Source organism: Chionomys nivalis, chromosome 3, assembly GCF_950005125.1.
Source record: "Chionomys nivalis chromosome 3, mChiNiv1.1, whole genome shotgun sequence".
Classification (NCBI taxonomy): Eukaryota; Metazoa; Chordata; class Mammalia; order Rodentia; family Cricetidae; genus Chionomys; species Chionomys nivalis.
The window spans coordinates 8,148,826-8,166,439 of NC_080088.1; the positions used below are offsets into that span (position 1 = coordinate 8,148,826).

General features: G+C 46.6%; 1 protein-coding gene across 1 annotated transcript in view; it reads right to left on the reverse strand.

Moving 5' to 3' along the window:
• The window catches only part of Hunk (hormonally up-regulated Neu-associated kinase), a 111,780-nt gene that overhangs the window by 7,214 nt on the left and 86,952 nt on the right, over positions 1 to 17,614 (reverse strand). Inside the window, exons 7-9 of the mRNA XM_057765653.1 lie at positions 13,875 to 14,037; positions 9,536 to 9,619; positions 4,749 to 4,796 (exon numbers count right to left, since the gene is read on the reverse strand). Coding sequence (XP_057621636.1) covers positions 4,749 to 4,796; positions 9,536 to 9,619; positions 13,875 to 14,037 — 295 coding nt within the window. The remainder of the gene's footprint in view (positions 1 to 4,748; positions 4,797 to 9,535; positions 9,620 to 13,874; positions 14,038 to 17,614) is intronic.

A 17,614-nucleotide genomic window follows, 5' to 3' on the forward strand; every position in this document is an offset into this window, starting at 1 on the left:
CCTATGGCCTGAAACCTCTGAGATCGGAAGCAAAATAAATTGTGCTAAAGGTTGTTTTTCTCAGGCAGATAGCACAACAATGAGAAAGTCCGCCATAGATCTTGTCCAAATTCATCCGTCCACCCATCCATCCATCCATCCATCCGTCCGTCCGTCCATCCACCCATCCATCCATCCACCTACCCATCCATCCATCCGTCCGTCCGTCCGTCCATCCATCATCAAGCGGTACCAACAGAGAGATAGCTGATTTCATTTAATTTTAGACCCAATGTGTTTAGTCTAAACTACATAGAGCCCTGAGAAGTCCTGTTAGCTTTGTAACCCTTTCTATTGTCTAAGCATGGGAGCTTTGCATGTATGCTGCTATTTTTCAGGCTGTAGATTGCATCGTTATAGAACTATATCATAATCCCTGTAATGGGAGTGGACTTGACTGCTTGATTTGCCTTCAGCCCCGTGGCCTCTGGCCTTGGATTCAGCTGTTTAGAGGGAGAGAGGGTCGGTGGAAACTGAACTGAATTAAAATTAATTGAGTTCAAGTTTCTGGGAATGGTGAGGCCACGAAGCAACTGCAGAGAAATCGTTTTCCTGGCCCTGACGACTACACTGATATTTACTGTTAAACAAGGCATCCCTGACCGCGTGCTGGGTGAGGGGAACGGGCAGTTTCCCACATTTTTCTGCCTTGAAGGTTTTGCAATCCGAGGGAGCTCATCTATTTTTCATTTATGTTCTGAGAAGCTTAGTGAGGAAGCATCTCTGCAATTTCACAAAGTGCCCTTCCCAACAAGGACGCCTGGCCCCTCTGTAGAAAGCTCCTGATGACAGGGTCACTCAGGAAAGAACAGGGGGAACGGGAAGTGGGGGTGCTGGGTCTTTAGGGAGACAGGAGATATAACCCCTAGCCAGTGAAGGGGGAGTGAGGCGGGGGAGAGGCCACCCAGCTCCTGCAGCTTCTTCCATAGCTGCCACTGCCATTCCGAGGTCACAGTGGTCTGTGATGAGGAAACAGACTGGGGTGGCCCAGTGATGAACCCCAGGAACAGACCAAAACAGATTTCCATAGCCCTCAAAGCCAGCACTGTGAGCCACTGACTCCACGTGGCCTGGGGTGGGGTCAGAAGGTGGCAGATGGGGGAGACATCGCAGGAGGAGACTCTTAATAAAAGGAAGACTTCAGCTGCACTCCTGCCTCCCAGCTGTGCTTCCGGACACATGGTACCTTCCATCACGCAGGGACGCAGCGAGAAGCCCCTCCCTCCCCAGATGCTCATACCAAGTCCTCGGACTTCCCAGCATCCATAAACTTCTGTTGCTCATACATAATCTGGTCTCATGCATTCTGTTATAACAGCAGAAAATGCATGAAGATGTCCAGGGTACCATGAGGTGTGCTCCAGGTGACCATGGGAAAGCCAGCAGGAGATGACCACAGTTTTCCACTGCTCTCTGCTCCGCTTTCCATAAGACACAAACAGTCCACCCTTCTACCTTCTCTAAAGCAAAGGAAAACAAGCTTTTATAGCAAACACACGTGGAGACAGACATACACAGAAACAAGCATGTGCATAAACACACAAACACACACTCATAGCCACACACACAGCCACACAAATGTACACATAGACACAGACACACAGACAGATGCATATACAGACACACAGAGACAGACAGATAAACACAGAGAGAGCATGACAGACAGATAAACACACAGAAATGCAAATAAACACAGATATACACACTCAGAGATGTGCATACACAAGCACACACATGCATACACACACTCTGTAGCATGAAGGAGGATATGACGGGTCTGCCTTGAAAAGTTTCATTTTTAATCTCTCTGTTCTTATGCAGTCACCATTTCTATTTGTTAACACCACAGCTGGAAGAAACCCACACGAGATGCACGTTAACATCACAGCTGGAAGAAACACACACGAGATGCACGTTAACACCACAGCTTGAAGAAACACACACAAGATGCACGTTAACAAAAACAAAACTTCATAGAAAAGATCAAATTGCATTCGCCCTGGTTTAGAATTAAAACAAAACAAAGCCAGCAAAGATCAGCAAACCTCTTCCAGGCTGCTATTCAGCCCCATGCACAGGGGTCTACCAGCAGCTGGGGGGGAGGGGGTCTACTGTAGCTCCTTCTCAGTCCTTTTGGGGGTTCTTGATAGTTGAAAAATCAGGTTATAAATCCAATCCAGGTCCAGTCTCCCTACCCAGACTGAACTTAGAGGTACGTGAGATGAGCGGGTCTGCTGCAGGGGGAGTCCGAGGCTGGCCCGGGAGACCAAGCTATCCTGAGATCAAGGGAGGGATACTCGGCAGTGCGTGGAGGGCCTTCTATGGGAGAAGAGGGGGGATTGCTTACTGGTCCAGACCTTCAGGTATCTTTGTTGAATTTCTGTCCTGGCATGCCGTGCAAAACGTCAGAACATGTATCTCCACAGAGATTTTATAGTAACTATTTCCAGGGAGCACTGAAGAACTTGCTGAACACCCTTGAAGGGGATGACCTCTGGGCCAGTCCATGCGTAAGCGCAGATGTCCAACAGAACGGGGTTTACTGCTGATCCCACTGCCTCACACACGTCAGTGATCACCTGGTTAGACCTTTCCACTGCTTAACCTACTTTCTGCAAAAGGCATCCCCTAGGGAGCAGGATGGTAGCAGTGCCTTATACAACAGAAAACAGTCTTATGTGACACAGACTACACTCTTCCGAGGACATGCATCCTGCCTACCAGTTCCGGGGCTGGCAGGGTCCTGGTTCCTGATTCTCCTCCATCAGGGTTCCCTAACATCCATGAGGCCCAGAGGACAGGTGAGGAAATCCAGTCTCAACTCTTAGCATCATGTCCTTAAAACCCACAGGACAGTTTTACATCAAGTCAGACCAGAAAGGATCACATGAGGTGGGTCGAGCACGTCTATGGAGGCCAGACGGACATCAGTCGATAGTAGTTGTTGCTCTCAATCATACTCTGCTTTATTTACAGAGTCGGAGTCTCTCGTTGAGCTCGGAGAGCACAGATTTGGCTACCTAGCTAGCCCTGGGGATCCCTGTCTCCTGAGTTCTGAGGTTACAGGTGGGCCACTATGCCCACCCAGCTTTGATATGAGTGCTGGGGATCTTAACTCAAGACCTCACACCACAGCAAAAGTGCCTTGTCCCTGAGCCACTGTTCCAGCCCCACAAGCAGAAACTTGACCTCTGGCCACCATCCCTACCCACTAGAGGCATGTACTAACAGTTACAAAATGACTGAACGTGGGCCCAGAAAGGATGGCGTGCACCAAACTCCTTAGTACCCTGTACCAATGCACGAAACAGAGGTCCACTGAGCATTTAGAGACAGATGTGTAGCTGTCCCAATAGCCAACATGAGGGGAAGGCCCAGTCCTCAGCCTCTAAGCCCTGAGCCCCCAGCTGGTCCCTTTCAGAGTCTCCCTTCCTGGCTGTTCTTAGAGGCACAACCGTCACCAAAGAACAACCGCCATGGTTGTGGCAGTGAACTCCATCCCTGACTCTGTAATCTGGTATGACCATGAGCAACTCCCATCACCTCCAGGGAAGTGGCATCCCCATCTGTAACAGCAAGTGAGGTCCTTCCCAGCTCTGGAGCATGAGAAGAATCCATCCCGCATCTGTGCGGTATTCACAATGGCAAACCCTGACGTAACAAGGACAGGTTCTGATTTAACAAGGACAGGATGCCTCCTGTCGTCCCAGATTGGCGGAAGAACTGCCCCTTGGGAAACTGACTTCTCTCCCACACAGAGTGACTGTGGCATGGAAGAGCCTTGGGGCTCACTGGGAGCTTCACTGATAATGAAAGACCTTTCACCCCTCCTACCCTGGATGGCCAATGTTCCCAAATGCCATCAGGTAGTTGGTATTGGCTCCTTCATGTCTATCATATTATGCCTATCATATCATATTAGAGAAAGCCAGATTTGGCAGCAGCAGAAAACAAAACGACAACAAAAATCTATGAGTGAGTTTATAAAAAGAGGGGTTGATTAATAAATCAGACCAGAGCCAGGAACCCCTGGACTGCTGCAAACCCTGTGTCTCATGCAGAAGAAGCAGGAATGCAAGACAGCAAGACACAGCTCAACACAGCAGGAACGCAGCCCATCTGAGGAGAGTCCTCTCCACAGGATTCTGGGTAAGGAAAAAGGGTTGCAGCGGTTGGTACATGGCAGAGCCTGGCTGATAGTCAGGATCACATGACAGTTATCCCCACGTGTCAACTCGGCTACTCTCCGATATCCAGTGAATGGTTAATACCAGTGTACATGCTACTGCAGAGAATGTTCAGCATCTTTAACATCCACATCTGCAGGCTAAGAACAGGAGAGGATCCTCCTCAGTGTGCTACATCTCATCCAATCCATTGAAAGTCTTAAGAAGAACACAACAGGCAGGTTGGAGAGCGGGCTCAGTGCCTCAGAGTGCTGCCTCAAAAGAGGTGCAAAGTGACAGAAGAGGGTGCCCAATGTACTCTTCTGTATCCATAGTCTCTCTCTCTCTCTCTCTCTCTCTCTCTCTCTCACACACACACACACACACACACACGAACTAAAAGATGGTTATCTATCTGTCTGTCTATCTATCACTCTAGCTATCTTTCCACCATATTTCTGTTTTCATGTGTGTGTGTAAGTGAGAGACACTATATCTCTCTGGAGAGCCTGGCTAACCAATCAGAAACTCCCAAGCTCTTACCTGCACAGCATGGAATTCCAAGTCTCTTGTCCAGGTGTCCAGGGAGGCCTGTGAAGGACACCAATTTTCATCAATTCAAGAAGTTACATCTATTACTTATTCCCAAAACTCTATCTCATAGAATTCCCCCTACACCTCTGATGGAATACTATTTCAGTGTGTGTATGTATATGTATGTGTATGTATACAAAACAACTACCCTGAACTGCAGTGTAAGGAGAGGCAGATGTCCTAATCTGTAGTGCTATTTTATTTGTATTTTAATAAATAAAGTTTGCTAAGTTTAGAAAGTGAAACAGCCCCACTGACCAGCCTTACAGACTAGGCAGTGGCGACACACACCTTTAATCCCAGAAGCCACACTAGTTTGCCACAGGAACTGGACGGTAGTGGTGCATGCTTTTAACCCCACTCCTAGAGAGGAATATAAGATGGAAGGAGACAGCTCTCACACAGTCTCATGCTGAGATTCCTGGAGGCAGGATCGCCATTTCAGATGAGGTAGAGATAAGAGTCAGTGTCTGGCTGTTTTGATTTTCTGACCTTCAGGTTGCACCCCAATTTCTGTCTCGGGTTTTTATTAATCGTGCTACACTAATCATATATCCACATGTAGGGCAGATCTCCTAGATGGAGTTATTCAACTCTAAGACTGAGAAGGGAGACATGCTCTCCTGACAAAAGAGCAATTCAGCGCGTTTCCCAAACAGTGCAGATGCCATGGAAACAGCACCCACATCAGGACTAGATCCCACCAGCAGCTCAATGCTTCTCCTCGGAGTTTTCTCCCAGCCCAAACTCTTTTTCTAAAACTTTTAATTTTAATTAATTAATAAGTTAATTGTGAGTATGGGGGCACATCAATCATGGTGTACATGTGGAGGTCAGAGGACCCCCTGCAGGAGTTAGCTCTCCCCTTTCACCTTGTGGGTTCTGGGGAGCGAACCCCTGTCCTAAAGTAGCAAGTTCCTTTACCTGTGAGCCATCTGGCAGCTCTCCTCCCAGCCTCTCTGTGGCAGGTGTAGCTACCATTTTTATTGCCTGCAGCACAAACCACTTGACCCGACTCGACACTTTATATTTTATTTTAAAATATCTGTATGATATAGTTGGATCCTGCTTCCTTCTCCCCCAGTTCCTCCCCAACCAACTTTATGTTCTTTCTCTCAAAAAAAAAAAACACAAAAAACAAAAGCAAAAACAAACAAAAGAACAAAGAACAAAAATCAAAATCCAAAACAAAAAGACAAAAAAATGCCCAAACAAAATGATGATGATGATGATGATGATGATGATAATAGCAACTTACAAAAATCCATGGTGTTTGTTTCGTGTTGGCCAACCCTAGCCTGGAATGTGGGTGAAATACCCAGTGATACTCCACTGGAGCAAACAGATTTTCCCTTTGGTAGCAGGTATCAGTTGCAAATAGCTCCTTGGCCATTCTTCATTTGTGTGTGGAATTTATATGTATCATATATATGCAGGTACTTGCAGAGGACAGAAGACAGCGTCAGATACTCTGACACTGGGGTTACAGGCTATTGTGTTCCTCCGTGTGGGTGCTGCGAACAGCAGTACCGGGTTCTCTACAAGAATCCTAACTGTTGAGCCATCTCTCCAGCCCCAAGTCATATAGATGCTTAAATAAGTCGTAAGCTGAACATCTTAATATTTACCTTTAAACTTATAGCCTCAGTATGTCAGCAATATCTCAAAATTTCCATGTTGGAGTTTTGGCCTCTAGGACCACAGCATACAACCTTGTTTGGAGTCAAGTCTTCATAGTGATAGCTGAGTTGAAGTGAGGTTGTCAGGACAACCCTTTTGCAGTAGGACTGGTGTTGTCACAAGGTGGGGGGAGGGGAGGGACTGGACATGGGAGTGCATCTAAGATGGCACAGAAAGGTAGCCGAAAGGAAGATCAACAGCAAGTACTAAAGCCTAGGCAAAGGCTAGCAGCCGGTTCCCTCTGCCGTCCCTCAGGAGGAACCAGCCCTGAGTCACCCTGACCTCTAGAATTGAGGGACAGTAGATTTCTGCCCTGTCCCTGCTGCCCCATGGCCATGGTCTTTTCTGGAGCCATCTCCTGTTTCTAGTCTATATTTTATAAATTGACATTATTTTTAAGAGATTTCAACCAAAATGGCATTGCACCATTTTTGTTTTTAAAGATGGGTTCTCACTCTGTAGTCCTGGCCAGGTTAAAGATGACGACCAGCCTGGGCTGGAGAGATGACTCAGTGGTTAAAAGCACTGGCTGCTCTTCCAGAGGTCCTGAGTTCAATTCCCACCAACCACATGGTGGCTCACAACCATCTGTAATGAGATCTGGCACCCTCTCTGGCATCCGGGCATACATGGAAGCAGAATGTTGTATACATAATAAATAAACAAATAAATCTTAAAAAAAAAAAAAAAAAGATGATGCCCCAACCATCTCCACCGGGTGGGCCTGGGCTTCACTGCACGCCACACATTGGTGTGAGACCTCTACCCCTTCCCCCTATTTTTTGTTTGAAGACTGGGTCCCTCTACATAGCCCTGGAACTCTCTCTGTAGACCAGGCTGCCCTCAAACTCACAGAGATCCCCCTGCCTCTGCCTCTGTGCTGGGATTAAAGACATGCTCCACCACACCCTGTTACATGTTCCAATTTTACAAAACAATCTCTTCCTTTTTACAGGCAGAGGAAGAATAATTCTTAATATTACGGCACTGTAATTCCCAAAGGGAAGTTTTGAAAACTCAGTTAAATTTATTTATCCTCTAGTATAGAAAAGAATAGAAATGAAGAAATAAAAGAGGCCACCCATGCACTCAGAGCACAGAACCCAACTGCATGACATCCTTGGAGCTTGTGGCCCTCCAGCCAAATTCCCGGTGAAATGAGACCTCACTCTCCCATCCACCCTCACCCCTGCATTGTGTTCCCCTCCCTTCTCACCCTCACCCCTGCACTGTGTTTCCCTCCCTTCTCACACTTACCCCTGCATTGTCTTCCCCTCCCTTCTCACACTCACCCCTTCATTGTCTTCCCCTCCCTTCTCATGCCTGCCCACAGCAACTGAAGTGAAACCAGGGCCTCCCTGCGGCTGCACCAGTGAAGCCTGGGCCATCTAAGATCTTCCCAGAACTTTTCCTACCCATCCCCACTCCACTCTCTGGGTTCCGACAGAGACAAGTTGAGCAATCTAGTAACAGCCTGTAATTCAATTAGCAGAAGAAATGCTGCACACTGGAGAAACAAATGGATCACAGAAAACCGAAATGCAGGCTGCCCGCTGGTGCGCCTATGTAAATCCTAGCTGTTGAATATTTCAGCAAATGTTTAAAACGTCCGCCATGTGTTCTCTGGCCAAGTGGAAATAACCGTCAGAGAAAGGGAGTCTGAATGAGAGATGGGGCTCTTCCCGTCAGGGTTCTGGCACTTACGAGCACAGCTCAGAAGGCTGGGAGTGAGAGAGCAGACAAGAAGAAAAGGCATTGCTAGCCTCAATTCAGTCCAATTTCTGACATAGGACAAGGTCCATTTTATTCTCACATCTGACCACTTAGCAAGTATTTACTGGTATGACATGGTACTTCAGCCATACCAGGGACCATGCAGGCTCTCGGATGCTAACATGCTCCTTATTCTTGTGGGACTCACGGTCCACACGGGAAGTCATTTGTTCATCAGCTGATCCCCTTAAATAACTGAGAAAGTGCTGAGACCAACGCTGCATGTAGAACGCTGGAGGGCAGCTGCCCTAGGGAGAATGGGGACCTCGTGCACCCATAGTTACTGTGGCTCTACTCACAATGGCCAAGCCATGGAACAGACCCTGCTGTCCCGCAGCTGGAGGATGGGTGAAGAAGAGGTGGTCCATGTGCTACACACACCAAGGGTTTGGTTGTTTTGTGGTTTTTCAGCCGTAAAGAATAACAAAGTCAGCCGGGCGGTGGTGGCGCACGCCTTTAATCCCAGCACTTGGGAGGCAGAGGCAGGCGGATCTCTGTGAGTTCGAGACCAGCCTGGTCTACAAGAGCTAGTTCCAGGACAGGCTCCAAAACCACAGAGAAACCCTGCCTCGAAAAACCAAAAAAAAAAAAAAAAAAAAGAATAACAAAGTCATGTTCTTTGCAGGAGAATGGACGAGACTGGGGAATGACAGTCAGTGAATTTAGCCAGCCCCAGAAGACAAATAGCATTTTCCTCTCATGTGTGGTTCCTAGACCTTAGAGATACACAAAATCACATATGTATATGTCCTGAAAGTAGAAACAGAGCTAACTAAGGGAATAAAGGACTAATTCTAGAGTGGGGGTGGGGAGAAGGGGAAAGGAAGAAGGGGAAGGAGGAAGGAAGAGGGGGGAAGGAAGAAGGGAGGGAGGAACAGAGAGGAAGATGAGAGGAGGAAGGAAGAAGGGGGAAGGAAAAGGGGGAGGGAGTATATACTCAAAAGTACCTATGTACTTGTATGACATGCCCTTATGTAAAGTAATTCTATGAATAACTAATATATAAAATGTAAATTGAAAAATAAAAGGCATTTAACAAATCTCACTGAACAGGCTAGGAAACAAAAACAAAGACACAGAGTCTTGCCTCCCAAGACTGGATGTCACTGGTGTGTGGTACGGACTGAGCACACAGGTGTTTCAATGTCCCACTGATGTGTGGCACATAAGGCCTTGTGGCTTGGAGGCTGAGCAATGTTGGTTCTGCTGTAACTGTAAAGGTTTTCTTTCCATCCTCCCCTAAAATGGACTGAGAGCCATATGTTTGCTTCAGGGCCACTCACCTCATAGGGCTCCTTGCTGGCTCTGCACTTCTCTATCTGGTAGAGCTGGGTTTTGTAGCAGACGCCATCTTGGATGTCAGATTTCTACGGAAGAAAGAAATAAAATGTAGCTTAAGTCTTGGCAAACAGAAACATTCGTGACACAGTCATGAATTTTCCAACCAGTGCTTGGCTAAGAGAAAGTCAAAGAATGGCTGGCACTCAGCAAGCTGTAGGGCAGCCTCTCATGTCAGCACTGAGCACAAGGGGAGTTAGGCAGCCCTGGGCCAGTCTCTGCTCTCTACTGCATCTGAGTTCCTCCATCTGCCCAGTGTTTGCTGTAGAAGGAGAAACAGAAACCGAACAGTTAAGCTGGAAGCACGAGCTACTAACCACACTGGGTAGGAGGCGGCACGCTCACTTGCTTATAGTAAACAGGGGTGAACACAGCTCAGTTGGTGGAGTGCTTACCCAGCACTCGCGAGCTCTATTCCATCTACAGCACTAAAAACACGGCATGGCGGCAAACGCCTGTAACCCCAGGGCTTGGGAAGCGGGTGCTGAACGAGCAGGGGTTCAAGGCCATCTCCGACTATATAGAAAGTTTGAGGCTAGCCTGGAACAGGAGACCCAGTCTCAAACAAACAAAAGCAGCATGAAAAGGCAACACCCGAAGGAAGGCCACAGCAAGTCACAATGGAAGCTGGTAAAGGACATGGCTTTCAATACCTCTTGATTCTAAAAAGTAAGAGAATGGAAGAGAAAGGAAGAAACGACAAACAAGGGGAGATAGGCATTCTAGTTCACTGATTTCAAAATCCCACACGGGTTGTTAGTGATCAATGAAGATGACCAACAGTGCCTACAGGACAATTAGATGAGCCACATCTGGCTATCACACACATCTGGCTATCACAGAGCGGACCAGCTGCAGTCCTGGGCCGAGATCAGCTCACTCCTCTCGCCTAGAGCTTGGATTCTCGGTCCAGGTATGTCTTACGATTGAAGATTTAAGTGTCATTGCTCAATAAAGTCAAATGCTTTTCCAGTCAGATCTGCAAGGTCTGTGTTTCTGGGGATGCTTTCCACGGGACATTGCCACGCTCAGCTTTACAGCACTCAAAACTGGTGCTAGACAAAGCTGAAGAGAGGATGACAGTAGAAGGCAAGGAGCCCAGGCAAAGCAAGGCACAGCCTAAGAGTTTCCGACACAATCTCCCTCTTGCTTGACATGAGCTATGACAAGGTATCGCGAGACTGTGAATGATCAAACCTGTTGGGTGTGAACGCAAAAGCAGCCATAGGGCACCGCTTTCCATCTCACTTTGGAAAACACACTGATCTAGACCACCATGCAGCAACATCGTTCAGTAATGCTTGAAACCAAGACTTCCCCACGTGTCAGCTCCATCAAGGCGTGCTAAGATCCCGAGCAACATTCATCACTTGAAAACCGGCGTGCGTGCGTGCATCCTCCTCTGATCTGGGAGCCATTTGAAAGATTAGCTTTTCGCCCCTGGCATGATCTCCACGTGCTATCACCTGGAGCCCGAAGAAAGAGATTGTACGGAGGCATCTACAAGAATACTCATATTCATCATGTGCCGCGGCACTCATACATCATCCACATCATAAAATATACAGCAAAGTAGGAATTTAAAGGATGTGATGAGAAAGAGACGTGGAGATGAGGTCTCTTGCAGAAGGGAATTGAAAAGCAGCCTCGACTCCCAACCATCTCTTAGGGTCTCTGTTGAGAGCAGAGAGCCACTGTGCGGCACGGAGGCTGTCTTGCTCCTCCTTCCTTACCACTTATGAAATAACAGATGATACCACTAGGGTTTGCCTGGAAGCCCCAGAAGTTCGCCTTCTGGAAGCTTGGTTCCTCAGGTGACAGTGTTAAGAAGTGGTGGGGTGTTTATGACAAAGGGGAGCGGCACAAGGTAATCAAGTCATCGGGGCATCATTCATGGAAGGGACTGGTACTTGTCTCATCCAGCACATCAGTTACCAGGAAAGTGCTCTTGAAAAGCAGGCACTGTACTTGCTTGGCCCTTTGCCTGAAGTTATTTCCCTTCTCTGGCAAGTTGTGACAGAGTGGGGACGCTCCTTAGAGGCTAGGGCATGAGCTCAACTTTCACTTTCCAAATCTAAGGCTCAAACAAGCCTGTTTTTAAAGTGAGTATCCAGCCCCTTGGGTATTTTGTTATAGTAACAGAAGACAGACAAATACATATATATGTGTGTGTATATATAGCAATATATTATATATTACATATTGATATATATTACATATTACATAATATATATTACATATTGATATTACATATTCAAGCTTGACTGCAATTGCAGACCCTATCTTTCTGTGTTACTAACTGCTAACTTTCAACTTGGCACAGCCTAGAAGCACCTGGAAGAGTCAGCCGAGTAGCTGTGTGTACCAGGCTGGTCTGTGGGCATGTCTGTGAGGGACTGTCTTGATTATCAATTGGCAGAGGGCCCAGCACACTGTGGGCAGTACCCTCCCTGGGAGGGTGGTTCTGGGCTCTGTAAGAAAGCCAGCAAGCTAGATGACAAGCCACTAGGAGCATTCCTCACTCGTCCCCGCCTCCGGTCCTCCATGATGGGCTGTGACTTGGGGCATGCACATGCACGTACACACACACACACACACACACACACACCAAGAAAGCACTGGGTAAATTTTCCTGGAACCAAAGTATACGCTGACTCAGCCTGGGAACACCTGCACGTCCGTCCAGATGTTTGGCCGTGTTTTCTAGCTGCCTCTCAGTCTGCCTGCTAACAGGAGCTTCAACAGGACCATCACACCCCACGACATTATTTTGGTCATTTCTATTCTGTCAAGAGGACACATTTCTCCAGCTGCAGGTGAATTTCAACTTCTGCTCTAAGATAGAAACTTAAAAATGTTTCTAAACCGATAGGTTGATGGGGTTTTGTGACATTAGATTATTGTGTGACTTTAAACAGTATCGAACTATCTCTAGAAGTCTTTCCTTACCGTCTAGGTTCTGCCTTCCTAACAGAAGCACACCACCAGATCTCAGGGTGCAACATACACAGGGTCAGGGTCACTTTTAAGAGAGTGGGTGTTTGATCAAATCTCAGATGGGCTTCTCTCAACCCTGAGGTTATCTGGCTGACTTCCCATCAGAGCTGGTCAGCACTGCACCTACTTTTCTGCATTAATGCAGAACAGTTTGCTTAGAATCTATACACTCACTGTCTTTCAGAATTCTTTTCAAGAGATTGTCCATTTGGAGGTGACTGACATATGAACTACTGTGACCAAGGTGATAAAAACACCACACTATCAGGGCACTACTGATAAAGAGGGTATCCCAATAGTACGCCACATGTGGCAATAGGCATACTTGGTCTTTCTTTTACTAATTTATGTGTGTGTGTGTGTATGTGTTTTGCCTACATGTATGTGTATCATGTGTGTGCCTTGTGTCAGAGGAGTCCAGGAGAGGGTGTTGGATTCCCTGGGACTGGAGTTACAGACACTTGTGAGCTACCTTGTAGGTGCTGGGAATCGAACCCAGGTCCCCTGCAAGAGCAACAGTGCTCTAACTGTTGAGCCAGCTCTACCCTGTCACTTGAATTCTCTAACATCTGGCCTGTGGGAAGCTGCTGGAGTCAACCCAGTGAAGCACATTGTGTTCTCATTTTGGGGAGAAGAAAACCTAATCATTTTTTTTCTCTTGGCACCTGGATCCAGGGCCCCCTACAAATCCCAATTTGGGGGTAAGTCATTTATAGGAAACCATACAATATTTGCATATAAACTGTGCATATCTTCCGTACACTTTAAATCTTTGAATTACTTACAATACCTAATACAACACAAATGCCACGCAACTATTATTTAGGGAATAAGAAGAAGGTCGCACATGTTCAGCACCAATACAATATTCTTCTTAATATTTTTGAACTATGGTTGGTTGAATCCTGCATACACAAACCATCAGAGAGAGGGCCTCCCAGTGGCTTTTCCTAGCCGGGTTTAATGATCCAGGTACGGCTCCACAACTTTTAAGAGCACTGAAGGCTCCCGTTCCTCTAAAGCTGAGAACCCAAAGAGCTAAGAGGTGACAGAAAAACAGACAGCTGAGAACAGAAGACAAACAACGCTGAAGGCCCTCAGCGTCTGCCAGAGCTGTCACGGGAGAACCTCTGGAACACATCTCTGACCAGGAGCACCATCTAAGAAACGGTGTTTGCCACATTCAAGAGACTCGGCCTCATGTTTTAGGCTAAAATAACAGCATGGATCAAGTGCCAGTATCTGCGTAACCCTAGCCAGAAGACGCTCCTCTCGGGTCCCACTTACCCCTGACAAATAGCGCTCGAGTTTCTTGTTTAACAGGAAGTAGATGGCCAAGATGTGGCAGGCACGGTTGGAGAGCACCGTGTTGATGACATCGCTGTTCTTATAGCCCAGCTTCTCAGTCATGTGCAGCACCACACTGGGGCTCAGGTCTTCCAGAGAAATCCTGTGAGGGGCAGACACCGAGAACCAGTCACTGACCGCTCCACCTTCATAGAGCGGCTCTCAAACATGGCGGACAGAAGGGGCCCACACAGGGCCCAGGGACAACTGGGCCCTCACTCATTCACCTGATTTTTTTTTTTTTTTTTTTTTGAGACAGGGTCCCACGCAGCCCAGCCTAGCTCAGACTCTCGGAGCAGCTGAGAGAATGACGTTGAATACCAGACCCTCCAGTGACAACCTCCAGAGGGCTGGGATTGGAGACATACATACCATGTCTGTTTCATGTGCTACTGAGACAGAACCCAGGACTTAGTTCACAGCAGGCAGGCACTGCCTCAACTGAGCTACATCTCCAATCCCAATGGACCTTTTATTTTGAATTTTTTTTTATGTATACAGAAAGGTGGTGGGTTTACTATATCATGTTCCTTATATATCTGTGGGCTTTCCATCCATAGGATTCAATTAATCTTAAAACATTTCAGGGGAAAAATAACTACATCCATACTAAAAATAAAGGGTTTTTTTTATTGACATTATTCCCTAAGCAATATATTATAACAACTATTATAAATCATCCAGGGGTGATATAAAATGCATGGAAGAACTGTGTGGTTTATGTGCAAACTATAGTGTGGTTTATGTGCAAACTATACCATTTCATATAAGAGACTTGAGTTTCTGCAGATTTTTGGGTGGGGTATTTGAAAGCAGCTCACCTTATAACCCTGTAGACCAGGCTGGCCTTGAACTCACAGAGATCTGCCTGCCTCTGCCTCCCGAGTGCTGGGATTAAAGGTGCCCATCACTACACCTGGTGTCTATAGAGTTTTAGTATCTTTTTGGGGGAGACTCACAAGAACTACTTCACCGATACAGCGAAACATCTGTGATTAGTGTGTGTGTGCACCATCACTTGGAAGTGTGTGTGCACCATCACCTCGCCACACTTCCTTCATTTTTCGTTGTTAGCGTTGCTGCTGAAATAATCTAAATTGTATTTAAATATAAATTTAAATGCTATGTCATTTCTAAATACTTCAGTGTAGGCCCTTAAAACCAAAGGACAGCCAGACCTGGCGGCACAGGCTCGTCACCCCAGTTACTGGAGAGACTCAGGCAGAAGGATTCCAAGCTGTGTTAAACAGAAGATGCAAAAAAAAAAAAAAAAAAAAAAAAAACTAAAAATGAACACACGAGGCACGGTTGGGTGAAAACTCCTGGTGTCTCCAGTGAGAGCAAACCTAGGCCCCTCAGGCATGCTGGCAAACCATGGCCATGTAGGGATGACCCCACTCCTGTGTGCTGCCTCCTAGTATGTGGGAAGGTGCGGTGTGGTACCCCAGCGAGAAGAGAGGGAGGGATGGAGGTAAGAGGGATGTCAGCCGAGGTAGCGCTCCATCTCAGCGCTCTGTAGCTGTCATCTTGAGAACAGGAGACTCCCCCATAATGTAGGCTTTTGACTGAGTCATGTAATCTTGAACCTTTTCTGGTAATGTATATATTTGGTCCTCATACATCTGTTATTGAATCTTTACAGTTTTTGGATGATAAAGAGAAAGATAACCACCAAATGTGGTGGCTCCTACCTATCACACCAGTGCCCAGGAGGAACATAGGGGGTTCACTGCAAGCTTCTAGCTTGCCTGGGCTGCACAGTGAGCGTCAAGCTAGCCCAGATCATGTAACGAATTATAATTTGAGCTAAGTACATTCATATTAAATTGCCTTGACACTATTTTGGTTTCATTCTGGCCCATTAACAGAATTGACTATGGGTGTGGGTTGTCCAGGTCCCACAGGGAGACAGGAAGAGGAAGGAAGGCCTTATGTCCACACCAGGAAGAGTGGCCAGGCACCCAGCCAACACCTGCTGACCAGCTGGGATGAGTGTTTACTGTAAAATATTTCTTACAACATTGTTCCATCCTACCCTTTGGAGATCAGCTTAGAGGCCGAACGACTTCACAGAAGAAAGTCGTGCAGAATATTGTGAAACTTTTCCTTACTTTCCCAAAGGGAAAGGAACACTGACAATATCTAAACTAATTAAACCAAGAGACAGCAGTATCGGGAAACTAGAAAATAGATTTTACATATATATATATATATATAGTGTGTGTGTCTTTGGCTGCATATTTCTTTTTTATTTAAGGGCTGGTAAAACCAGAAAAAGTTACCAGAAATAGATATTTTTTTGCCTCAAAAACTAACACTTTTCCAAAATAAAAGCTGTAAATAACACATACCTCCCCCAATATATTAGAGCTCTGGTCTCCTACCTTAGAAACAGAACGCTGTTTTGTCTGCTGTCTACAATGAGCCACAGGCCTTAGACAACAGAACACACCAAGCTGCTGTTTCTTTAAACAAGACCTTTGCCATTTTTACATTTACCATTTACTAGTTAGTTGTTTCCTCTCTCTGGCTCACTCACTTGCTCTCTCTCTCTCACACACACACACACAACTCACACACACGCATGTTCACACACATACATAATCACATTCACACACACACACAATACACACATACATAATCACATTCACACACACACATAATAACACACACATAACATACACATTCTCACCCTTGCATGTACACACACACATACACTCACTTACAGACACACACACACGCACCCTCACACACACATATAATCACACTCGCACACACATAACTCACACATATTCACACATCCTCACACCCTTGCATGTACACATACACACACACACACACACACACTACTAAGATGGATAGCATATCAGGATAAGGAATTGACTCTGCGTTCACCTCACCAAAGCCTGCATCCTGTCCCCTGTGGAGAGGCTAAAAACTATAAGCCACATTGTAAGTCTTTGACACTGAAGAAGTAGCTGTCTGTGTCTCTAGTGCCAGCCCCACAGCCTTCAACAGCTTCTGTGTTGGGGGGATGGGTTATGCTCAGGTAGACAGTGATTACATAGCTTAACGACTCCTTCGGTCGCCATCAATGCCACCTCTTTACAGAAGGCAGCCCGCGAGCAGCTCTGCAGAAACAAGGCAGGGCCCCCAGCTTGTTTGCAGGCTCACAGGGGTTAATTGTTCTGGTGTCTGTTTCCATTCCTGGCCCAGACCGAGCAGGTATTGGAAGACAGTGTCTATTTCCAGGTTCCCTTGATAACCTGGGTAACCCCGGACTTTGTCTAAATTACTCGTGAGCCAAATGCTGGAGTTATACATGGTAACTCGACCAAGTCATCTCCTCGAAGACCAGGGCAAGAACAAGTGTGGTCAAGTAGCCTGGACGCGGATCCCAGGGATGTTCATCCAGGCACTTTAAGCAAGTCCATTCCAAGTGAAAGCCCTTGTTCAAGAGACTCAGCACTTCAGCTTCCAAAGGCTTAGAGGATGTTTCTAGACCTTCTCGCCCAAGACTGGGGGATTTTCAAAACTACAGTTTCAGAGGATACCCTTCCCCTGCTCCTTTGTAGTTCTCTGATCCTCATCCAAGCTTGGTAGAATGTGAAGAGCTCTCAAGGGTTAAAAAAAAAAGAAGGGAAATGGGCTACCCCGGAAGGCTGGAGTCAGGCGGTCTC